The following is a 26,288-nucleotide window of genomic DNA, read 5'->3' as shown; positions in this document are numbered from 1 at the left end:
TCTCAAAGAAGACCAAAAGGTCTTAGTAAAGAAGACCATAAAGTCTTTTCAAAGAAGACCATGAAGTCTTCTCAAAGAAGACAAATTGTCTCCTCAAAGAAGACCAAACGGTCTTCTCAAATAAGACAAAAAGACTTTTCATAGAAGACTAAAAGGTCTTCTTGTTGTAGATAACGAAAAGTTTTTCTCAAAGAAGACCAAAAGGTCTTCCCATAGAAGACCAAATGTCTTCTCATAAAAGACCAAAAGATCTTCTTACAAAACGTCCAGAAGATGTTATCATTGAAGACCAAAACAGTCTTCACATAGAAGTCTAAAATGTCTTCACATAGATGACTTAATATTGACTTAGCAAATAAGACCAAAAGTCTTCTCAAGGAAGACCAAAAAGTCCTCTCAAAGAAGACCAGAAGGTCTTCCCAAAGAAGACCAAAAGGTCTTAGTAAAGATCTTTTCAAAGAAGACCATAAAGTCTTCTCAAAGAAGACAAATTGTCTCCTCAAAGAAGACCAAACGGTCTTCTCAAATAAGACCAAAAAGTCTTTTCATAGAAGACCAAAAGGTCTTCTTGTTGTAGATAACGAAAAGTTTTTCTCAAAGAAGACCAATAGGTCTTCCCAAAAGGGTTTTTCATAGAAGACCAAAATGTCTTCTCATAGAAGACAAAAAGTTATTTTAATAGAAGGCCAAACGATGTTGTCATAGAAGGCTAAAACGGTCGTCACATAGAAAACCAAAAAGTCTTCTCAAAGAAGACCAAAAGTTCTTATCATAGAAGACTAAAATGTCTTCTCATAGAAGACTAAAATGACTTCTCATAAAAGACCAACAGCGGTTTTCATAGAAGACCAAAAGATGTCATAGGTCTTACATAGATGACAAATGGTCTTAGCAAAGAAGACCAAAAAGTCTTCTCAAAGAACATCAAAAGGTCTTAGCAAAGAAGACCATAAAGTCTTCCCAAAGAAGATCAAAAGGTATTCTCAAGACTAAGATATCGTCTCATAGAAGACATTTTGGTTACCAGAACACCTTTTGCTTATGTGGAGACCATTTAACTATTATAAGAGGAACACTTATTTAGACTTCAATTGGAAGACCACTCAGTCTTCAATAAGAAGGTCATTTGCTCTTGTACAAGAAGATCCATTGATCTTCTACGATAAGACAATTAATTGATCTTCTCTTTTCTGATCTTCTATGAGAAGAAATGATTTATTATATTTTTAATTTTTTCTTTCAGAACTCCTCCCTCTGCCTTGGGCGTACAAGTGCGTTATGAAGAAATGATGAAAATGTTCGGCATGAAGGGTTACTTCTGTCAAACCATACCCGAATTGCAAACTGCCGTTAAGGAAGCTCAAAAATTGTCAGATAAACCAACCATTATCAATGTGGCAATTAGTCCCCAATCTGATAGAAAGCCACAATCCTTCAATTGGCTCACCGAATCCAAATTATAAATTACTTAAAAGAAGAGATTGATATAAGTTGTCTTCAACGTAATGTGTGTATGTATTTTAGTAAATTTTTAATGAAGGCAGCGACAAGAAGATGCTATTTTGTATCCTGTATTTTGCACAAAAACTCCCCCCCAAAATAATGTAAACTTTTTTTGTATTGTTTTTTAAGTATTCGATTGAGTAGTATGAAAAAAGTGTTTTATTTGTGATTGATTTATTATTATTAATTTTTTATACATATATTTTAAAAACTTTGTTTCACAAAACCAATTATAAATGTGTTGAAAAAATAATTGTGTATAGTGAAAATCAAGAAAACAACAAAACATTCCCAATATTTGTTTAAAAAATGAAAAAGTCTAGTTCAATTTACCCATGTTTTCAAAAGTAACCAAACCCAACCACAAAGCAAAGTTGTAAATTGTTTATAAAGATTTTTTTTACACAAAAAATACCATAATAAACGAATTTATTCAAAAAGAGGTTATAAAGCCAGACAGTGTTAAAAACAAGTTACATATAAAAAATATAAATTGGTTTTAAAAAAATCTACAAAAACCCAAGACATGTTTTAATCGCTTGACTTTTTCAAATCTTCATCCAAACCCAAGTGTTGCAAGAAACATTGGAAATTCACCAAACGCCCCTTGTGCAGGAAGGGTATTTTGGGGCACAGCTCAAAGGCAATATTCACGGGGGTAATATCCGGCACTTGACCACAATTCATATCAAGGAAATTCAAGAAATCACACACCTCAATTTCACCACAATCATTTTGATTTAATACACGCAACATATCATCTATTAATTCTTGGGGGAATGGTAGACGGCAACCCTTTAGAGCTGATCTGATTTTCATTTCCGACAGGAATGGTTTATTCAAAGGATTCAAGTGGAAGAGGTATTCTTTCATTTCATCGATGGCATTCCAAAGATTACGCTTTAATTCCAAATGTACTGCGGCACGCACCGTTTCACGATTACAGGTCACAGGTGGTGCCTGCTCAGCTGAGAAATAACGGCAAAGGGTAATTATTTCGTGATTTGTTATGTTGTCGCCCAGCGCTGTAATTAGAGCTTGTTTTAAGGTTTCATAGCCAATGGTGCGCACTTCTTTGGCATCTGCCTGATTATCTGGCAAACATTTGCAGACGAAATCTTTGTAATTGTTACGCAAAACCTCACGGACTTTATCCATGATCCGTTGAATGTCGGCAAAGGGGAACTATTGAGAAGAAGAGAAAAACAAGATAATTAACCACAAAATCGTGGACTAAAGGTAAGCAGTAAGATAATACATAATAATAGCGATAATTTATACACTAATAAAGCGAAAGTTTCAGAAATTTGTACAGGGCAATCATGAATATTTCCCTCAGAATTTTCCACACGAAAAATAACTAAAAAAATCATTTTAAATCAATATTTTAAAAAGTTGAAAACTACTATGTAGAATCACTAAATTATTGAATATTCTAGCCGAATCGACAAAAATATGGAAATACAAAATTGTTAAATTCGCGAAAGGGAACAAATTCTGCATTGATTTTTTGTTCATGATTGTCCTGGGGGGTTACTCTGTATTGCGATGGGTTTTTTTATTTTGTTAGCGCAAGATATTTGCGTTAACACACGATTTCGACATATGCTTTTGTATTACAGATTGCGGCGGTGCCTGAAAGGAAATAAGAGCAAAAATACTTGCGAAAGGAGATACGAAAAAGTATTAGAGACGCATTTAATTTCCTTACGCATAGCATTTTTCTAATGCATCGCAATAGAGAGTAACCCCCCTGGTTAATAAACTGTCGGTCCCATGGCCATGAATCGAAAAGTCCTATAATTCGTTAAAAGTACCGGTCCCCTCTGGTACGAATTATCAGGATTCTACTGTATTTAAATAACGATCAATATGGCTAACTTTTTTAACGTGAATTATATTTATTGGCAACTCTAAATTATACATTGTCAACTTTCAGACATGCAAACGTTTTTAAACTTCAAACCTGCAATGATCTATGTATATTGAATATCGTCACCATAAATGCCCGAAGACGTAACCCACAAAACCAAAACTTTACAGGAGAAGCAAAAAACGTTATAAAATTAATAATTGTTTTACGGAATATTAATCTTATGAAGGCGAGTATATGGGATATTATCGATCATATATGAAGGGAAATAAGTAGTGAAACCAAAACCGCTGAATTGCTTAGTTTTAAGATCCTCCATTACAACAAAATCTGCAATATTATCCCATTTTCCGAAATGCCATTTCTTGAATAGGATCGTTGTTTTTGAACGTAGAAGCTTGAAATTAAGATTAAGTCAAAAAACGAATTTCGATTTTCATGTCGGTGCAACAAATGGCATTTATAATTTTAAATGTTGAATGATCGATTTCAGTTTACCCGGTAAGCTTGGATGGTGATGATTTTTGTTTCCACAAGTAGGCCTCACATCCCTTATCATGAAAATATGTATATAGCTTCTATTTGGGAGATCCATACTTCGCGAGATATGGACCTCTAAAGTTTCAAAGACAAACAGGCATAAATCTCGGGAAAACGAACAAAATTTACTTTGAAATTGTATTATTTTTTCTAAATAGGTTGGAACAAGAAAAAAAGTGTCAGTCGGATAAGCCGACAGACATATACCCTCAGCCATTGTGAAGTGAAACTTTCACCTACGGACAGATCGAATGTATTTAAGGTCTATTCAAAATTATGTGGCCCTTTTTGGACATTTGAACTTGCCGACAAAAATGTGGATTAGGAATTAACTGCACTAAGACACAAATGTTGAACCTTTGTGGGGGAGGTACCCTTAGGGTGGACCGATATGGGCCATTTTAGAAGTTAAACAAAATTTTGACAAAATGTTAGGAGATCCAAAGTTTGAACCAAATTGGTTGCCCCATTCAAGTGATATCGTCCTAGCATTTTAGTGAATTTTTTTAAATATTGGGGAGAAGTACCGGAAGTTGTGGACCGGTATTGCCCCATGAAACTAAGTTTGGATATAATATGACGAAGACCAAATGTTGGACCAAATCGGTTGAACAGTTCGAGAGTTATCGTGCTCTCCGACAGCCACATATGACGACATAGGGATTTTATTATACCTTTCGGGTTGTTTTCCTAAGAAATATGGACTTCCCCCGGAAAAAAACTTTTACCGTCGTAATGAAGGTAGCGAATGCAAATCGCTTCAACAAAAATCAAAGTGATTCGAGAGCAGGCCTTAAAGTAAACTTATTCGAAATTTTGTGTGAGAGGTAACAGAAGGAGTAGACAAATATAGTCCATATTCGAACCTTATCTTTACCTAATGGATATATTAGGATGTGCAAAGTATGGATTACATCGGCCACTCCATACAAGAGTTATCGTGCGCACAATTTTTTCGAAAAATTTTCGAGGAGTGGACCGATTTGGCTTATCTTCGAATTTAAACTATGTTTGGACAAAATATTACGAAGAATACATTTTGGACCGAGTTATCTTGGGCTCCATCCACTACACACGGTGTTATAAGGGCTTTTTGCATCTTTCAGGCTATTTTCTCAGGAAGTATGGACTTGCCCCCGATGAAACTTGTACCGTTGTATGGCGGGCAATGAATACAAGTTAATGCAACCAAAATCAAAGCGATTCGAGAACTGGTCCTAATCTGAACTTATCCGAAATTTTGTGTGGGAGGTACCCGAAGGAGTGGACCGATTGAGTCCATTTTGGAACCTCATCTAAGTTTAGTAGAAATTTCACGATGTGCGTAGTATGGATCAAATCCGTTACTTCCTTCAAGAGTTATCGTGCGCACAAATTTTCCGAACATTTTCGAACTTTTGTGGGGGAGGTACCGGAAGCAGTGGACCGATATAGCCCATCTTCGAACTTAAACTAAGTTTGGACAAAATATTACGAAAGCCACATTTTGGATCGAATCGGTTGATCTGTTCGAGAGTTATCGTGCGCTCCAGCCAGCCAGACAGACAGACGGACGGACATTGCTCAAACGACTCCAAATTGTCTGAAACACATTTCGTCCAAACATACTTGGGGTCTAAAACCATTATTTCGATGAGGCACATTTTGCCCGTATGAAAGTGTATATACCCTCGTTAGCATAAATGCTGAGGGTATAAAAATAGACTTTATCAGCACGGTGCTCTTGAAACAATTTTAAATGGAAGGTGCTTACACCTTGGAAGTTTTTGCGGATTCTGAAACTACAATGTTCATAGATGAGAAAAATCAAAAAACAAAAAAAATCGCCGGACCGCTTTTTAAATAAATCGCGAATTAAGTTGACATTTTTAGGGGTGGTTTAGGTTTTCTCGATTTTGCTTAGAAACCGCAAGTCCTATCGGAATGGGACTAGAAAAATGTTGTAGCTATGAAAATTCTCTACAAGATCGACCTTTATGGTATTTTCGTAGTTTTTACCATTTTTGAGATATAGAAGTTCAAATTGGGACAATGTACTGACTGTATCGCCCCCTTATAGAACAATGTCACGAAGGGTGCGCCTTAACTTACTTTTGATGAAAACCGCTTACAAGGGGAAAGTTTTTGTGAATTGTGAAACAGCAGTGTTCATAGATGAGAAAAATCCAAATCCGCTGTAGGGATTTTTAAATAAATCGCGGTCAAAATTCACATTTTTACATGTTTCACGATTTTGCTTGGAAACAGCAAGTCCATTCGAAATGGAGCTAAATAAAATGTTGTAGCTGTGAAAATTCTCTAGAGGATTGACGTTTATCATTTGTTCCCAGCCTGTACTATTTTTGAGATAAAGAAGCTCAGTTTTCATTTTTAGATTTTTTGTTAGGGTTTCGCGATTTTTCTTGAATACGGTAAGTCTTATCGATATGGGACCTGAGAAAATCTTAAAGCTGTGAAAATTCTGTACAAGACTGGCATAAGTAACTTATCCTAAGCGTTAACATTTTTTTTAGATATATAAGTTTAAGTTGGGAATTTGCAGTCATGACATTGTTTTATAAGGGGGCGATACAGAATTGAATTGAATTTGAATTGTCCCAATTTGAACTTCTATATCTCAAAAACGGTAAAACCGACGAGAATACCATACAGAATTTTCTTAGCTATAACATTCTTTAGTCAAATTTGAATAGGACTTGCGGTTTCTAAGCAAAATCGTCAAAACCTAAACAACACCTAAAAATGTCAACATAAATCGTGATTTATTTAAAAAGCGCTCCGGCGATTTTTTTTGTTTTTTGATTTTTCTCATCTATAAACATTGTAGTTTCAGAATCCGCAAAAACTTCCGAGGTGTAAGCACCTTCCATTTAAAATTGTTTCAAGAGCACCGTGTCAGTCTTAAGGCCATTATTACATGTGTTCTTTTACTATCTGATGGATTTCAAAATGCAAAATAAACTAATTTGGAGGCATTAAAAATTTAATTTTCACATTGAAAGTTAATGACTTGAAGCTCCTCCTTGAAATTCAATCATCACTTTTAACTTTAAGTTAACCGGAACGTTATAATTCTGTTCGGTAAATCCAAACTATAGGGCCATTATTATATGTGTTCTTTTACTATCTGATGGTTTTGGAAATGCAAAATAAACCAATTTGGAGGTATTAGAAATATAATTTTTACATTGAAAGTTAATGGCAATAAGCTCCTCATTGAAATTCAATCAACTCTTTTAACTTTAATTTAACCGAAACGCTACAATACTGTTCGGTAAATCCAAACTATAACAAAAGAGGGCTTATAATAATGGGGGTTATTCTGAACAAAAATTCCCCGTGAGTTTTTTGTATTTCCACCGTTTCGACTTAAAGGTGATAATGAGAAAACTCACGGGAACTTACGTCCAGAATAACCCCCCCATGTGTCCGAAGGATATCATAACGCGGCTGGAAACCAAGCTCAACAACAACTGCGTCTGCAATCCCTGACATTCTTTGTACCGGATTGACTCGAAACCAAAAGCCTTTCGGCCAGCGGATGACAACCTACCATCAAAAATACGCTGCTACAATAACAACTACACCGTTTCATATCGTATATAAATATCATCCGAACACCATCTCGTCAACACTAACCAAGGTTTTTGAGCACAACTGAACATCTTTCTGCAGTACATAACCAGCATGGTTTCAAAATGCTCATATCCGTAATCTTCGACAAACTCCTTACCAGTTCGAAACATGGAGTCGCTGTAACTTCCAAAGTCCAGTAAAGACATAACGTATCCAAAGCCATCTCGGATTTGGATTTCATTTTTAAGCGACACCCAGTGGAAGGCATTGCAAACCACACAAAATAATGTCATACAAACCGCTGCCGTATGTGTCCAGATGTCGAGTGTGGAATATCTACATCATGAGGCAAGGATGCTGTCAGTGCAACAATATGACATGTTTCTTACTCGACAGTTCCTGTTGGCATAACATCAGCCATAGAATTCCAAACATCATATAGTGGGACTGGATCCATTCCCAAGGCAGATCCGTCGTTCCAGCGCCAACATCAAAGATGTCATACTAACGGACATCGACTGCGTATCACTGGCTGCTTCGCTGAAGACGATCCATACTCGCGCAATCCAGCCGTCTGTCAACTCGTATGAATTGTATCGCGTCCTGCAGCAATATCCTCCAGCTGTTTCAGAAGTCAAACGGTCCCACCCCATAGCCACCAGAAACATTCCTGACATTTAAAATATCTGTACGCAATGTAGGCAGGGTCCACACGATACGGCACACATATTCTCTTGTCCATGTCGACCCAAAAACTTATGAGCAATCGATCTGTGGTGTAGACCAATCAAATTCCATCACCCCACCAATTAAACAATACAATAACAACTGAAGCTTACAGCGTTGTGATGGTTACAAAATACTGGGTAAGGACTGCACCAGAAGTGGAGGTGGGCGATTAGGTTTCCTATTGCAGCAGTATGTTCAATACAGACCTATCTCGCTTGAGCCTGTGTGGAATTTGACCCGCGCATGGAATTTTTGGGCGATAGCAGTCATGTGTGGAACTGCCGAGGTAGAGTTGAGAGAGAGAGAAGACTGGACACCAAATTTCAGTCATTTCGGGTGGATATTGAGACCACAACCTTCAAAATACCGAAAACGGGGAGGTACGGTTCTATGGGGGCTATATGAAGACGAGGACCTATACCGAAAGATTTCGGGTGTAAAGCTATCAACCCCCCAACGAGGACTAAATACCAATTTTCAGCCATTTCGGTGTGATAATGAGGCTGAAACCTTCAAAATACCGAATATCGGGAGGTACCGTCCTATGGGGGCTATATGAAGGCGTGGACCTATACCGACAATTTTCAAGGTGAAAGTTTTATACCCCCAACGAAGACTAAATACCAAATTTCAGCAATTTCGGTGTAATAATGAGGCTAAAAGCTTTAAAATACCGAAAATCGGGAGGTACCGTTCTATAGGGCTATATCAAAACGTGGACCTACACCTATAATTCTCTGTTGGAATGTTTTTTACCTCTGCCGAAGACTAAACACCAAATATCAGTCATTTCGGTTGGTCATTGTGACTAAAACTTAAAAACTACAAAAAATCGGGAGGTACGGTTCTAGGGGGGCTATCAAAAAACGTGGACCTACCATCCCAGTTTTTTGTCCTGGAGTCAATAATAAGTACTTGTACCAAAATTGATGCACCTACGATAACTCCTTCTATTTTAGGCCACAGTTAATATGAACTCGCGACGTAGTGCAGCGCTGGCTGAGCAAATTTATAGCTCTACGTTTTGTTCGGTCAATGAGGACGCTCCTACCAGAATAAGTGGAGAGTGTCACAGTTCGCCAAACATAACTATCGTATCATCTGGTCTGACAAATGACATCACCTGGTGGCAACCCGTCGTTTCTCTTGGATCAGACCATCTACTCATAATCAGCAGAACCCCGAATTTCATCACATCTGAACACCGAACTTTCATCCATCACGTGGAAGCAAATCGGTCTAGTTTCAGAGAATTTATCAATCACCGCTTCAGAGAACTGACCAAGCTTTCTGATGTTTGGGTAGCAAATAGGACGTACTGGGACATCATCACAGTTACAGTCGCTCGCATATATCTGCTGGTCGAATATCCGAAATAATATCAAATTTCCCAGCAAAGGCGCTGGGCCTAGCAAATGTGAGTGATGAGATTCGTTTAATCAATCACAGTGACCCCAGAGACAGGGAGCTGACACTGGAGCTTAATAGGTTGGTCGGTGAGCACAAAAGGGGTAAGTGGCTAGATCATTTGTGGAGTTGCAACATTGGAGATGGAATAGATGAATTGTGGGACACGGCAAGTCACTCTCGAATCCTGGGAAGAAGGAAGATATGTCCTCAGTCCGATCCGAATAGGAGCGCAAGTTATTTTAATTGACAATTTGTTGGGAACCCCCTGGAGTGACAGGGCAAAGAGGAGAGTACTACGTCGCATTGGATATCTTCTGCAGAGGAGGAACCTCCACAATTTAAAATTGATGATGTTGCGAATGACATCCGGAACGTTAAATCATCCAGAGCGTTTTGCCCTGATGGAATGTCCATCGTAATTCTGAAACAGTTGCACGAGCCGGGAGTTGAGAATCTCACCAATTTTATCAACATGTCGTTAGCCACTCACTTCGTACCCGATAGAAAGTAGGCTGGGTGGTCCCTCTACTGAAGCCAGGTAAGAATTCCAGCATAGGTGAACCGTACAGATCGATTTCGCTTTTGCGGCCAGTGGCAAAGACTCTTGAGGCTTTACACCTCTCCAGCGTCAGAAATTTCTATCTATTTGCCGATCATCTGCATCGAGCTTTGTAAGCAGCAAAGCCAGGGAGGAGTTCTCTCACCCTTGCTATGGCTTCTGATAATAAATGAAATACTTGTGTGCTTCGATCGGCTGAAGATCAAGGTGGTTGCCTATGCTGATGATGTGGTTGTGCTGATAAGTGGCAAATTCCAGCCAACCCTGTCTGAGCTCATGCGAAGAGCCTTAGTACAACTTGCAAGCTGGGCCTAGAACAACGGCCTTGGAGTAAACCCAGAAAAAAACAGAGCATGTACTATTCACTAAGAAACGCAAAATTCCCAATTTCGAGCCTCCAGTCCTGGACGGGGTGGCCCTGGAACTTTCTACGGAAGCAAAAAACCTCGGCACTATTCTGGACCATCGCTTGACATGGAAAAGAAATGCAGAGGAGCGAACGAAGAAGGGACTCATGGCACTTCTGTAAGAACTCCATTGGGAAAAGCTGGGGATTGATACCACAGATCATCATACACTGGCTGTATGTAACCGTGGTCCTGCCCATACTTTCCTATGGTGGTCTGGTGGCAAGCTCTTGGGAACAAAGCGTTACTCTCCAAATTATCAAGTGTACAAAGAACCGCGTCACTGCTGATTACCGGATCGATTAAAAGCACTCTTCACGCTGCTTTAAACGTCATCCTGGATCTCAAAACCCTTGGATATCCTTATTTAGTTTCAGGCGGCGAGAACTGCTTTTAGACTCCGGGAGTCAGGTTGTTGGCATGGTTCACACTTTGGACACTCGAATGTCCTAAAACTAATTGATAGTCGACTTGAGTTAGGTGACAATGGTTGCGTAAGCGATTATATGCCTACCTCATTCAAGTTCGACTCCTTGACCGTCATCTTTCCAAGCAGAGATGCATGGGCTGAGTACATATCTCCTCTGGACGGTCTGGCAAAAAACACAAACGGGTCCAAGATGGATGAAGGTACTGGTGCTGGCGTCTACTGCGAGAATCCACTAATTAAAAACTCATACAAGCTCTACGATAATTGTAGTGTTTTTCGGGGGGAGATTCTTGCTATCAGGAAAGCAGCTGAATTGGTGAAAGGGCTTGAAGGCAGCCTTACAGGACCGGTGACTATATATGTCGATAGTCAATCAGCCCTCAAGGCTCTCAATTCATGGACCATAGATTCGAGAGCAATTCTTGATTGTAGGAGAGCTATGCAGGATATACACAGCAACATTATGGGAAACGAGGTAGCAGATGAACTGGCTCGAGGTAATTCTATCGACTTATCAGTGTATGAAACCGTTCTGCCACCGATGTGCCACTACATCGGCAAACTTCGGGAGATCTTCAATGAGAGAGCACATCAAGATGGCTACTGGAACCTGGTTGTAGGGTATCCAAGGCGATCTGGCCTGCGGTTTCTCGTCGAAGAACGGCTTCCATCCTCTCACTTGATAAGTTAGGGATGATAATCGCGGTAGGACTTATAACAGGTCACTGCAGAGTGAGATCTCTAACTTCAAAATGGGATGACAGTGGCATTGACTACTGCAGACTATGTGAAGATGCGGATGAGATAGAAACTGTCGAACATCTGCTTTGTAGGTGCCCCTTTTTGCCAACAAGGAGAAACCGAACACTAGGTAGATATGAGATAGAAACTCTGACCTTCCTGTCTAACATAGATCCCATGGTCCTACTTAACTTTGCCAAACATCTATCATGGCTTGGCAAAGGTCCTTAACAATTAATACTAATCAGACTCTTTCTACTTTTCCAGCACATTCTCATCCATACCTTGGCATCAAACTTTACATCTCCATCCTATCTGCGCTGCACCATCAACTCATCATCTCCTGCATTTCACCATCATATCATCATCTCTACCCTATCATACTCATCTCGCCATACTGCATCAACATCCCCACATCTCTATCATCTATAAATCTTCAACAACAGTCTACACAGGATGAACACAATGGCCCAACGGTCTCCGAGTGAAGCAGTCACCTTTTCTACTAGATGGCTGTGCATCATTAAACCTAACCTAAGCAGCAAAGCCCCACAAGAGCGCTGCACGCCATCCCCACACATATTAGTCGAGGATTCAACCAGAACAAGCCGTGCGATAGGACAGTGTTGGTGGCGCCCGATTTATCAAAAGTCAAACACTTCTCAGTTTTTGAGGACACCGAGCAGACTACGATAGAGCCAGATTTGAAACGTTGGATAATAAATTATATGTGTGGACCTCATTCTTACGGAATTCAGTTACAAAAAGTCGAAGCCCCGTACAGTGAAACAGGCATTTCTCAAGGTGAGGTGATATCCTTGCAATTATTTTCGCTTTTCCTGTATTCCACCATCACCTCCAGACGGCATTGACATCGTTACGCATGCGGATGATAGTACGATCTTGGCGTCGGGTATCTTCCCTAATGTCATTTGTGAAAGGCTGAACTCCTCTTTGATCGATCTTCCCACCTTTGCAAATATTCGCCACCAAGTCTTCTGCCACTCTGTTCACCACATGGACTGTGGAGATGAGTGCAGAACTGTATGTCCTGGTCAATGGTAATTCAAGATTCTAGAGGACACAAAGAACCCGCTAATATAAGTGCAACGCTATGGTATAACATTCAAACCTGTCAGAATCCCGCCCGGAGAACTGCAACAGGTTGCCTCCTCGTGTAATCAGAGGACCGTCTGAATGAGTAGTCGAAGATTCTTTCAGTACGGCAACAAAATGGCATGCTCTCGTTGAAGTACTTGCTCGGGTATTACAGTGAAAGTCATTCCAATCACCGTATGGTGGATAGGACTCCCCCACACTCCGAATGATCTAGAGAGGGAGGCCCAACGTTACATGAGAGAACCCCTAGATTAGCAAGACATTCAAACAGTATGAATAACATTCAAACAGATGAAGTCGCGAATACCATAAACATCTATCGTGTAAATGCAGTCTTCGGAGGACATCCCTAATCCCATCGTCTGAATAACGTTGCGGTAAAGGTATACACGACACACTGAACATTTTCAACTGCCCTGCCAAACCTACTCAACTAATTCCAGTAGCTTTGTGGTTACAATCCATCCAGGCATCCACATTTCTAGACCTAGAGACAAACCCAAAGCCAGATTAAGCAGGAACTACCCCCATCGAGGCCTTATGCTCCTCAATGAGTTAAGCGGAAAAGGAGAGAGCCTGAGCCAAAAATGTCATCACAATCCAAGCAAAATGGGTAAACACGACATATGCCCTTTTTGTAATATAAAAACGATAACAAAATAAACGTTTAGTTTTGACTTCGTCGTTCTGTGTTGCGACGCACAACTGCAAAAGCACAGCCATCTCCTCAGAATCAACGCCATGTTGTTGATGTTTTAATTGGCTAGTCGAAACTAAATATTTAAGCTGAAAAACACATCCAAAGTTTCAGTAAAGTTGGGCGCCATTTTTGATAAAAGAATAAAAGAGGAAGGGCAACATAGATAGGATTTTTCTTTTATCAGAAATGGCGCCCAACTTTACCAAAACGTTGGATGTGTTTTCGGCTTTATTATGTTTTTGGCCATGGATAGCCCCAAAAATATTTTTACTTACCTCATCCGGATGATTTTCCATATAAATTAACGTATACTCATCGGCCGATACCACATGGAAAATGTGATCCTTCAAACTAACTGTGGCGCCAATATAAAAATTATATGGCCTATAATATTGTGGACGTCGAGAGGTGAATTTCTGCTGTCCCGGTAATGCAATGCGTGTTCGCTTCATAAATTCACCACCCAAGAAACCTGAATTTCTGGCTGCCACCTCGAAAATTTGTATCGTGTCATCGGATAAATAATACGAAATGATAAACATTCGTTCACAATTCTCTTTGATGGTCGACAATAGCTTGGCACCAAAACGCAGAACATAACGATCCAATTGTATGAATTTCTTGAAATCGGCTTGTGGAGGTTTTGGTTCCACCGAAATGCAATTGCCTTCGGAATCTTCATAGGAACCCCAACCGTTATAGGGTGGTAGTATACGTTCACGGCGTCTAGCTGGCAGGCTGTCATCCGCCCTCGATGGAACTGGGGCTGGTGTGAAATCTTCAATGCCATACTGGAAAATGAAATGATTAGGTATGTGAGATGTACATTTTTTGTATGAGAACTTACCCTTTTCCTATAGTATCCTTTTGTGAACTCATCGCAGTCGGTTAGTACCACCGCCCGACCATAGACATTGAGCACCGTTCCAATTTGTAAATCCTTATCGCTGTAATATAAAATTTCCTTACGTCCCACATCCAAGGGATCCATAACATAGCGGACATTACGCATATTTGTACCCAAAACGTTTAACAGACTTTGTGGTGTTTGTTCCCCGGGCAAAGGTAGGCCAGAAAACTCCTAATTTGAAAGACAAGAAATTAAAATATTTATTCTTATTATGGATAGGGAGTCGGATGAAAACATCCACTTTTAAACTTTCTTCAGGACCAAGCTCAATGCGGTTTGCGACTTGTATAGGGGATAGCTTCAATATGAATAAAATTGAGGTCAGGACTGCTAAAACAAATTCTTAAGATGTTTAATCAAGGGAAGGAATGCAAGCCAATTGGGAGTATCATGCGAAGTGATGACACGTGAGTGAGCTTGAAACCCTGAATCTACTGGCAAAACCCTATTCTCCAGACTGTAAGGATGCCAATTCGAATCTCAAAATGTACAAACGAATAGAAATCACATGTCTGGGGAGAGGGGTTTTACTGACAGATTTGTCCCAGTCCACACTAGAACAACGAACATTTTTAGACCTTGTTATCAAAGGTTATCTAGCAGTGATAACCTGCCTAATATAAATCCCCTAATGCCGATGTGTCAGGCGAACACCTGGCGTTTTTTAAGGTGTGCAGTAGGATGTCGAATGTAGTATAACGGAGCATCGTTAATTCACAGACGGCTCAACGAAGTGTAGACCAAGCTGACAAGTCCTTGTCATGGTAAAGGAAAGCTATGCCATGATCAACCTTTTCTCCCCAATTTAGTCCCACGACTTCTTCTTGTCAACTTAACCACAAACACAAATTTTATTCCAAAGGAAACTTTGGCCGATCAGGCTATGGACACGTACGAAAAGCGTAATAAGAAACCAAACATGGATTCTCCGGAAGGGGACGTCATGACACTTGACAAATACCACTGAGGAGACAAACCGAGGAAGTTAAGACTGCCTTCATTAACCTCCGTGAGGAAAGGAGTAACACCATCGGCCTCAGTGACGGCGGTGACCCAGATGAATACTGGGATAATTCGCTCTTGTCGGATGAGGTGATGAACAACACAGTGATCCAGACCCTTTCTGGCCGGCTTTATTTTCTAGATGGCATAGCGATAAATGTGTCACAAGAGACTGATAAGAATCCCCCAAACCTGGTGGTGGTTGAAGTGGTTCAAAACTGGCAAGTATCAAAGAATATAGGAAGAATCACAATAAGACCTACCGACCATCCTACAATTATCTTTATAAATTTATCGAAGGGATCCTAACATGAATGCCGAGAAGGATAGTTTGGAGATTAGCTTGGGTTTATGAGGAGATTTGGAGGCTAATCCCACTCTACGACAACCAACTTATCGGAAGGTAATGTTGGCAGTGCAGTTAGGCTCAATCTGCGTTGAGGTTATTAATGGAAAGTGAATTTATCCCTCCAAAGTCCCTGGCCCTGAAAGACGCGCGACATCCGTAACAGCAACAAGAAACTGTTGGGATGGTGGGACATACAAATCCAACGATTGTAAAAACGCCGACCAAGCCGAAACTACCCATTGTAGCTCCGACTTGGTCAGGGTCCTCACACCCTAAAGCCATAAACACATCCCACGTTTCCGTAAAGTTGGGCGTCGTGTCTGATAAAAGAGCAAGGGCAACATGGGTCGAATCCGTATGGAGCCGCAGAATCATTTCTGGAGGCGGAACCCAGGCTAAAACCACTGTTCTCCAGGGGATATCCGTCAGAATGATAGCTACTAAAGTGGCGCCCTCCCATGGGGTCTCACAAACATTAACTGTCTTGGTGAGGGATTCCCTATATTATTCTTGCTCACAGCTAATGACTTTGACTCTACCAAAGCACGTCTTACTTTCATACACACTGTCAGAAAAGATAGATCTACTCAGAAGACCCCCTACCAGCAGCCAGTAATCATCAGTGATGTCGCATTCGAGATCAGCTTCGTCAATGACTGCTAGCAGAAGGCCGTCTGTGGTGCCATCATAACCGGACTAGTTGAATGGTCAACATCACCAGATAAGACACATCTACAGGTATTTTGTCCTCGGAAACCTATTACGGTCTTCTTATGAGAAACATTTGGATCTGTGGTTCGTGCAGTAGATAAACAGGCAGGTTGCTGAGCTACGAATCTCTTAGGGAACGCTTTGGCATCCTCAGATTATATATTTTCACACATGTCTGAGGAAGTTTTAGATTCTGAGGTTGACCCCTTTCCCATCTGGTCTGCCAAATGACACCAAGTCGTCTTTTCTCTTGAGTCAGACCAAGTTCATACAATTGTCTCCATCAACAGACCGCCAGACCGCCTTTGAACTCCTCTGCACTCTCATCGATCACGGTAAAGAGAATTGACTTAATTTAAGAGAGTTCGCCAATCACCGCTTCAGAGAACTGCCCAAGCTTTCTGATTTTGGAGTAGCAAATAGGACGTACCGGGACATCATCACAGCGGCAGTCGCTCGCATATCCAAGTGGCCCCAGAAGCAGGCAGGTAAGCACAATCGGAATAAGTAGATATATCATCTGAAGAATTGCACTGTTAGAGCCCTACTAAGTGTATTGTTGGCAACGGCTAAGTCACTATCGAACCATGGTAAGAGGGAAGATAGCACCTCAGTCACGTTTGGCGACATTACCCTGACTGATGCGAAAAGTTTAGTATGTTATATAACTTGGCAATTTGTCCCTTCCTTCCGAGGAGGAATCACCAAAATTTACAATGACATCCAAAGCGTTAGGCCCTGACGGAATGAATCGAGGGTTCAGTGTCTCACCAACGTGTCGCTAGGCACCAACATCGTGCCCGAAGCCTCGAAATGGGCAGGCTGATCGCGCTGCTGAAGCCAAGGAAGCCAGCAAAAGTGAATCGTATAGACCGATGTCGCTTTTGTCGCTTGTAGTAAAGATTCTTGAGGTTTTATTCCTCTCCAGCGTGAGAAATAGCTTTCCAGTTGCCGATTAGCAGCATGTGTTTCATAAGCAGCGCTGCACGCCATTTTCGCACATATTAGTCGAGGCTCAACCAGCAATAGGACAGTGTTGGCGGCGCCCGACTTATAAAAAGCCTTTAATACTGTCAACTGTTCCATGCAGTTTTATTACATCCAACATACTACCCTTCGGTCAAGCTTGAAAGTTTTAATTATATGTTTGGACGCCAGTCGTACATGGAATTCAGGAACTAGAAGTCGAAGCCTCGTATCGGGAAACAGGGAGTTCCCCAAGGTGGGGTGGTATCTCTGTAACTCTTAAATCTCGACTTTTCCTTCATTCAAACCCCTCCAAACGGCATTGATGCAGACACACTTGGGATGCAGACAAAAAACCTTTTGGACCGGAAAAACGCTATAAGTCGTCTCTGTTAAGCTATGTGGCGCCAGTGTGGTCTGCGAACATAAGTGCAATGCAATAGAACCGTATTCAAACCTGCCAGAACGTCGCGCTGAGAGGCTCGTGTCATCAGTGGACCATCTGCATGAAAAATCGAATATTCTTCCAGTATGACAACACAATGGCATGTTCTCGTTGCAGTAAGGTAAGCAGGCGAGGCTTCTTATGTACTTAGATCTATGAAGCAGAAAACACATCCAACGTTTCAGTAAAGTTGGGCGTCATTTCTGATAAAAGAATAACGAAAAATTCGATCTATGTTGCCCTTCCTCTTTTATCAGACATGACGCCCAACTTTACTGAAACGTTGGATGTGTTTTCTGCTTTATAGGTCTAGGTACATAAGAAGACACGCCTGCTTACCTTGCTTGCTTCTGATAAAGGATTAAAAAAGAAAAGGGCAACCTAGTTCGAAAATTGAAGAAAGACGAGGCAGCTTATGTACCCAGGCCTTAAGACCTCAGTATATAAGGGACTGGTTTTCTTGCTTAAGTCAAAAGGTAAAGGGCAACCAGTTCGAAAATGGATCGGCCGTTCTTTTTTCTTTTGCCACCAACACCGCTTTTGAAGCATCTCCTTCTCTGGAGAAAAGGGGTAAACCTCAGAATCTAAACCAGACATATGCAACCTTTTAAGTTAAATTAAGTCTCAGCATACACGAAGATACAGCAATACTCGCTTCGTGTTCATTTCTGATCTAAATCTTTCTCGCACAAGCAAAGTGTGAAGGATGAGCTCAGACTCATAGCTCAACAACATGCCGGCTGGTCCACTTCACGTGCGACACCTGACAGCCGAAGCAAAAATATCTCCTGATACACGTCTGGAGGTGCAGGCCATTTAAGAACTAGGGCGGCTATGATGACGGCCCCAGACGACCACCTGTTAGTAGTTACTGACGAAGCTAATCCTGAAGGGATGGTCAGTGATGATTACTGGCTGTTGGTATAGGGCCTTCTGAGAAGAATCTTCTTATCTGACAGTATTGTAGAAGGAAGGAAGGCGTAACGGCAGAGCAAACCTTTATGAGGGAGTTAATGTCATTAGCTGTCGGGATGTGGGATGTTCGTTTTCTTTCTTAATTTGGGTCGATCTTCATGACCTGGAATGTGGTTGCTTCGATTAGTTGTAAACACAAAGCTACTGGAGTTAGATGAGTAGGTTTGGCAGGGGTGTTGAAAAAGTGTAGGGTGTTGAGCGAGTCTGTACCTCATGCTAGGCAGATGTCTTGTACGGTGTCATCAGTACTTGTCTATAGGAATTTAGTAGACGTTCTCCGACGATCGCATTCATGCGAAAGTTGTTTATGGCATTTGCGACTGCATCAGTGTGAATACTTTCCAAACCTGCTTGATAGCCTTGATGGCTTCGACTTCTTGTTCCTGTCCTCCATGTACGACTGGAGTCCAAACATATAATTTCAACTTTCAAACTTGACCGAAGGGTAGTATGTTGGATGTAATAAAACTCCATGGAACAGTGGACAGTATCAAAGGCTTTTTATAAGTCGGGCGCCACCAACACTGTCCTATTGCTGGTTGAGCCTCGACTAATATGTGCGAAAATGGCGTGCAGCGCAATTGTAGTGCTGCGCTACTTACGAAACACATGCTGCTGATCGGCAACGGGATAGCTATTTCTCACGCTGGAGAGGAATAAAACCTTAAGAGTCTTTACTACAAGCGACAAAAGCGACATCGGTCTATACGATTCACTTTTGCTGGCATCCTTGGCTTCAGTAGCGCGGTCAGCCTGCCCATTTCGAGGCTTCAGGCACGATGTGGGTGCCTAGCGACACTTTGGTGAGATACTGAACCCTCTATTCATTCCGTCAGGGCCTAACGCTTTGAATGTCATTGTAAATTGTGTTGGTTTCTCCTCGGAAGGAAGCGATATAATGCGAACTGTCACTCGCATGGGGTTCGACAAATTGCCAATTTATATAACATGCTAAACTTTTCGCATCTGTCAAGGTAATGTCGCCCAACGTGACTGAGTTGCTATCTTCCCTCTTATCATGGTTCGTGAGTGACTTAACCATTGCCAACAATACACTTAGTAGGGCTCTAACAGTGCAATTCTTCGGATGATATATATACTTATTCCGCTTGTGCTTACCACCCAACCTTTTAACTTCCAGTGGCAGCTGCCTCTGTGGCAACTTGGATTGGTTCGGTGTTATTTTGGATATTCGACCAGCAGGTATATGCGAGCAACTGCCGCTGTAATGTTGTCCCGGTACGTCCTATTTGCTACTCGAAAATCAGAAAGCTTGGGCAGTTCTCTGAAGCGGTGATTGGCGAACTCTCTTAAATTAAGTTAATTCGCTTTACAGTGATCGATGAGAGTGCGGAGTTCAAAGGCGATTGAGTCTGGTGGTCTGTTGATGGAGACAATTGTATGAACATGGTCTGACTTAAGAAAAAAGTCGACTTGGTGTCATTTGGCAGACCAGATGGGAAAGGGGTCAACCTCAGATCTGTATGAAAATATTTACAATATAATCTGAGGATGCCAAAGCGATCCCTAAGAGATTCGTAGCTCAGCAACCGGCCTGTTTATCTACTGCACGAGCGACAGCTCCATATGATGTTTATCATAAGAAGACCGGGGAACCGTTACCCCGAGGACAAGAGACCTCTAGATGTGTATAATCTGGTGGCGTTGACCGTTCAAAAGCTGGGCCGGTTATGATGGCACCCCAGACTGCCTTCTGGTAGCAGTCATTGACGAAACTGATCCCGAATGCGACATCACTGATGATTACTGGCTGCTGGTAGAGGATCTTCTGAGAAGCTCTATCTTATCTGACAGTGTGTATGAAAGTAAGACGTGCTTCGGTAGAGTTATTAGCTGTCGGTAAAAATAATGTAGGGAATCCCTCATCAATACAGTTAATGTTTGTGAGACCCCATTGTAGGGCGCCACTGTAGCAGCTATCACTCTAACGGATATCCCCTGGAGAACAGTGGTTTTAGCCTGGGAGCCGCCTCCAGAAATGATTCTGCGGGCTCCATACGGATGATTGGCAGGTAGACAACTTCGTCGATGGATCTATAATGGAGAAGGGAACGGAAGCGGCAAGTTTAAATATGGCTCCGCAGTTTTTTATACTTTGACCAGAAATAGCTTAAGCTAGCATGCCATGCTGCTTTAGTATCAAGGACTTAAACATTTCATTTTACTTCGACGTTTCGTGTAGCCGAAAATACAACAACGACATGAAGATAGTGAAGGCGCTACAACCTTTACAAAAACGTCACCATATAGTTGTTGTTTTTTGTTTTGATAACACCAAACGCCGAAGTCGAAACTAGACGTTTATTCCGTCTTGGGGGAATAAGCGTTTGGTTTTTAAGGCCTGAGTAGATCAAGGCCTCGACTTTTTTGCTCCGCTTCATTTGTGATAAAAGAATAAAAAAGTAAGGGACAATCTAGTTAGAAATTGGCTCGGCCTTTCTTTATTCTTTTATACCAAATGACTTAAGCAATAAGGCCATGCTTCTTAAGTACCGAGGGCCAGGTTGATAGTCCTTTAGTTGTCTTTATTTTTTTTTTAACAAAACGTCGAAATCAGAACCTACTTTCATTAATTGTTGGACCTTACTTACTTACTTAGCTGGTCCATTACAGAACATTTGTTCCATAGGTGGAACTAAGAAAAGATCTCCATTTCTCTCTATTTGTTGCTTCGCACTCTGGAATACCGCGCCTTTTCATCTCATCATCCACTTGTTTGCGCCATCTATTCCTTGGCCTCCCAATCTGCGGACCGTATTTATACGCCATTTTAGCGGGTTCATCATCGCTCATTCTTATGATATGGCCTAGCCAACGCAATCGCTGCATCTCGATACGTTTAACAATATTGATGTCGTTGTATAGCAGATACAGCATGAACCACGCATGCGACGTCGATATTCACCGTCAACGCAGATTGGTCCGTAGATCTTTCGAAGAATTTTTCTCTCAAACACACCAAGCACTGCCATGTCTGCTTGCGCAAGTACCCAGGCTTCGGAGTCATACATCAGCACGGGTAGTATCAGTGTTTTGTAGAGCGTTATTTTTGTTTGACGAGATGTGGCTTTGTTTTTAAACTGCTTACTTAAACCAAAGCCTTGAAAAACTTCTCCACAAGTGGTGTCTTAAGACACGCCGTTCGGACTCGGCGATAAACAGTAGGTCCGATATCATTGAGCTAAATATGAATCGGGGTGCACTCACTGATATGAGAGAAGTCTCCCTTGTCCCGTATGGGATGTTGTGGAACAATGTTTTTTTTTGTTTACTTAAACCAAAGTAGCATCTGTTGACCAATGCAATTCTTCTTTTTATTTCACAACTGATGTCGTTTGTTGTGTTTACGTAGGTGCCGAGGTAGACGAAGTCTTTTACTACCTTAATATTATAGGAACCAACTTCCACAGTCGGTCCGAGCGTCGACACCATCAACTTGGTCTTCTCACCGTTTACCGCCAGACCCACTTTAGCAGATTCTCCTTCGACCTTCATAAAGGTATCAGTTACTTCTTTTACTGATCGGCGATCTGCATATCTTGGGTCTTCTCCAGGATTTGCCGCAGGGTAAATATCTGGTCAATGGTGTACTTGCCAGGTCTAAAGCCGCATTGGTATGGTCCAATTATCTCGTTGACCATAGGCTTTAGTCGTTCGCACAATATACCTGACACGATCTTGTAGGCAATAGGGAGTAGACTTATGCCCCTATAGTTAGAGCATACAGTCTTATCTCCCTTGTTGTGGACGGGGCACAGGATACTCAGGTTCCAATCGTCGGGTACTCGATCTTCCTGCCAGATGGTGCTAACTAGCTGATGAATACACCTTATCAGCGTGTCGCCTCCGGTTTTGAACAGCTCGGCTGGTAAGCCATCGGCTCCTGCTGCCTTATTATTCTTCAGCCGATTTATTGCTGTCTTTACTTCATCTTGGCTGGGCGGTATACATTCAATACCATCTTCTGGGATTGGGACTGTGGTATCTTCGTCGTCTTCGCTGCTATTGGATACCAACAGTTGTGAAAAATGTTCTTTCCATATCCTGAGTACACTATCTGTATCAGTTACCAAATTACCTTGCTGGTCTCTACAGGACGATGTGCCTGTACCAAAGCCATCAGTTTGATGCTTGACTCTTTGGTAGAAGTTTCGGACTTCATTCTGGCTCCTGTACATCCCGATTTTTTCACACTCCCGTTTTTCCATCTCTCTCCTTTTCCTGTGGAAAAGACGTTTCTCCTCTCTCCTTTTCTCCCTGTATCTCTCTCGTGCGCTACGCGTTGCTACGGATTGTAAAGTATCCCTATATGCCGCATTTTTCTCTTTGGTGCAGCACGACACTCCCGATCATACCATGGATTCCTTGGTGGAGGTCTCTGGTATCCAAGTATGGATTTTGCGGCTGTTTGCATGGAGTGGGCAATGTTTTGTCATTGCGCTGATATGTTATCGGGATGAGTAGTGCTTTGATTAAGCAATTGGGCTAGTTGAGTGGAATATGCTGTGGCTATCTGTTGTGATTGCAGCTTACTAACTTTCGTGTTGTGTCTGTTCGTACTTTGTTTGCTACGTTTAAGCGGGTGTGTACCTTTGCTGCAGCAAGGTAGTAGTCCGAATCAATGTTTGCGCCTCGGAACGATCGTACATCCAACACGCTCGATGAATGTCTTCCATCTATCACAACATGATCAATTTGATTTCTTGTTTTCTGATCTGGAGACAGCCAGGTGCCCTTATGAATATCGAGATGATTAAATCTGGTACTGCTAACTACCATGTTTTTTGCAGCTGCAAAGTCTATCAGCCTCATACCATTCTCAGATGTTTCACTGTGGAGACTGAAATTCCCGACTGTTGGGCCAAAGATATTCTTCTTTCCAATTTTGGCAATAAAATCGCCTAGAATGATTTTAATGTCATGGGCAGGGCAACGGTCATATGTTTCTTCTAAGCGCTCGTAAAATATATCTTTGGTCTGTTCGTCCTTTTCTTCAGTGGGAGCATGAGCGCAAATAAAGCTGATGTTGAAGAATTTTGCTTTTAATCGAATTGCAGCGAGTTTTTCATTCACTGGGGTTAAGCTGGAGACCAGATGTTTTAACCTCCGACCAACTACAAATCCGCAACCAAACTCATGCTTTGTGTCATGGCAGCTATAATACAGTGCGTCACCTTTAGGTGTTGTTCTGACGCCTTTCCCAATCCATCGTATTTCCTGTATGGCAGTAATATCGGCCTTGTACTTTTCAAGTACGTCTGCCAATGCGAAGACTGCGCCTTCTCTATAAAGAGTGCAAACATTCTAGGTGCAGATTCGCAGATCATGGTCCTTAAAACATTTGCGGGGTTCGTCAACTTTAGAGGGATTTGTTTTTCTTTTCTTTCGTTTTTTTTTAGTAGGCTTTTTTTCTAAGGGAGGGTTACTAACCCGACGCCCAAACGCAAGTTTTTAACGTTCTTATGGGTGAACGCGCGGCACATTTTAGCTCACTACCTTTAACGGGTGTTAAAGGCAGTTCCCCAGGTGACACCACGGGGAGGTCAGTGTCCACTTGAGATGAAAGAGGGACCAAGATAAATCCTGGGCTTTGCCATATTAAAACCGGTCAGGACCGTTGCTTGGTATCTTCCATCTCCTACGTCATTTTGGACCTTACAGATTTCAATTGGGGCTATCTGCTTCAGGAAGCAAGGATACATTCTCAGTATCATAACAGTTTGCCCAACCCAGAGTATGGCTGACTTCCGTATCGTCATCTCATGAATTGTACCTCGAAAATGCAACTAAAGGCATCATAAATAAAAATGATACATGTTTGCTTTTTTAACTGCGTAAGAAACAATCGTTTCCTGCAGAAACATTCTCCAGTGGAGTCAGATGTCGAGAGAACTCTTCTAAAAACATCAGAACCATCCTGGCGCCCAACAATCCACGACACAATTCACATAATAATGTAAGGCTTGAGTACATATATCACGGTGCGACAGGAACCCCACGATATATCCCATGATCGATCTAACCCATAGATTTATACCCTATCGACCTGTTGATTAGGCCAATTCAAGATGCGGAATTACTACATTTACCTAACCAAACCTAACCGGTTACAAAAATCTCATAAAGTCCAACCATTGTTCGTCAAAATGCCATTATTTTACATATTTTCTTTCCCGACTTACTCTTGGTAATTTACATCTCTTGAGAAAAGTGGAAGGACCTTCCCTTCCCGAATTTCTGGGGAAATGTTCCTTAATATCTATGGTATCATCCGAAAGATAATAACAAATTTCCAATTTTCGAACATCACCAAATTCCGAACGATCATCCCAATAACCATGGAATTTTAAGACCATGCGGTCATATTCCAGAAATTGGGCAAATGAGTGCTTCTTGGGTACGGGATTTGTGACTTTCAAACCGGATCTTTTGCGGATTTCCGTGGTGGGGTCTCTAAAAGAAAAAAATAAATAACCAAGGTTTAGGGGATTCCATTTGAAAATTGCATATACTTACACCGGTTCATCGACAGGATCTGGCACAGGTATACCCGATTTATTCAAGAAATGCCTTGTAAATTTATCACAACTTGTTATGTGATAAACCCGATCGAATATTTGCACTGTCGTGTTGACATTTAAATCCAATATCGAAATAAATTCCGTTTGACATGGTGGTGGCTTGGGTATACGCTGTCGGTGGACCATACAACCTTGTGGTATACCGGAATTGACAACTTTCGGCTCAACAATTTGCATTGTACCATCTTCAAGATAATAAAAAATTTTCACCTTCCGCACCTGATAGGGAGCGTGATAGACTTCTTGCAGTGTTTCCTTGAAGTAGGCATTAAAGCACAGGACTTGTTTATCATAGGCCAGCCATGGAGGTAGCTTGGGACCAACTTTGGGTGGATAGAGTGAGGGTGTTTGAGCCGGTGGACAATTGGGATCAACAATCATGCCACTGGGATCAACCAGACCAGGTGGTTTGCGATCATTTAACATACTTATGCCTTTGTAGTTCATCAGTGTTTGGGGTTTCGGGTATTTCGTTTTGGTAATCTGCGAAGGGGAGGCGAGGATTTACGAGTATAGAAGGATGGTTCTTTTTGGAAAAATTTTGAATTTACTTACATCTCGAAATGTGGTCCCTGGTAGTAAAGGCATTCCTGGTATGCGTAGCATTTTGGTGCGATTTTCTTTAAATTTTTCAAAAATATATTTTAAATTGTTTTCCAGTACAAAATTGCTGCTCTGCCAATTGAAATATTTCGAAGAATATGCCACAAAAATAATAGACAATGTCAATCGACAACTTGA

At 41.4% G+C, this 26,288-nt stretch overlaps 2 protein-coding genes across 2 annotated transcripts in view; one reads left to right on the top strand and one right to left on the bottom strand.

Moving 5' to 3' along the window:
* Hacl (2-hydroxyacyl-CoA lyase) overlaps positions 1-2,021 on the top strand; it is a 12,450-nt gene extending 10,429 nt beyond the window's left edge. The window contains exon 6 of the mRNA XM_073992760.1: positions 1,244-2,021. Coding sequence (XP_073848861.1) covers positions 1,244-1,463 — 220 coding nt within the window. The 3' untranslated portion in view covers positions 1,464-2,021. The remainder of the gene's footprint in view (positions 1-1,243) is intronic.
* Efhc1.2 (EF-hand domain containing 1.2) lies at positions 1,916-26,288 on the bottom strand. The gene is made up of 6 exons (XM_073992759.1): positions 26,103-26,288; positions 25,483-26,030; positions 25,149-25,419; positions 14,435-14,668; positions 13,863-14,378; positions 1,916-2,688 (listed from the first exon to the last, which is right to left on the bottom strand). Exons 1-6 carry the CDS (start codon positions 26,151-26,153, stop codon positions 2,035-2,037), a joined length of 2,274 nt encoding a protein of 757 aa, XP_073848860.1. The 5' UTR covers positions 26,154-26,288; the 3' UTR covers positions 1,916-2,034.

The sequence above is a fragment of the Musca autumnalis genome, unplaced genomic scaffold (genome assembly GCF_047663935.1).
Source record: "Musca autumnalis isolate F117 unplaced genomic scaffold, ASM4766393v1 scaffold_5, whole genome shotgun sequence".
NCBI lineage: Eukaryota > Metazoa > Arthropoda > Insecta > Diptera > Muscidae > Musca > Musca autumnalis.
Note: the sequence above shows the minus strand (reverse complement) of the source record. Positions and strands in the feature narration are given on the sequence as shown.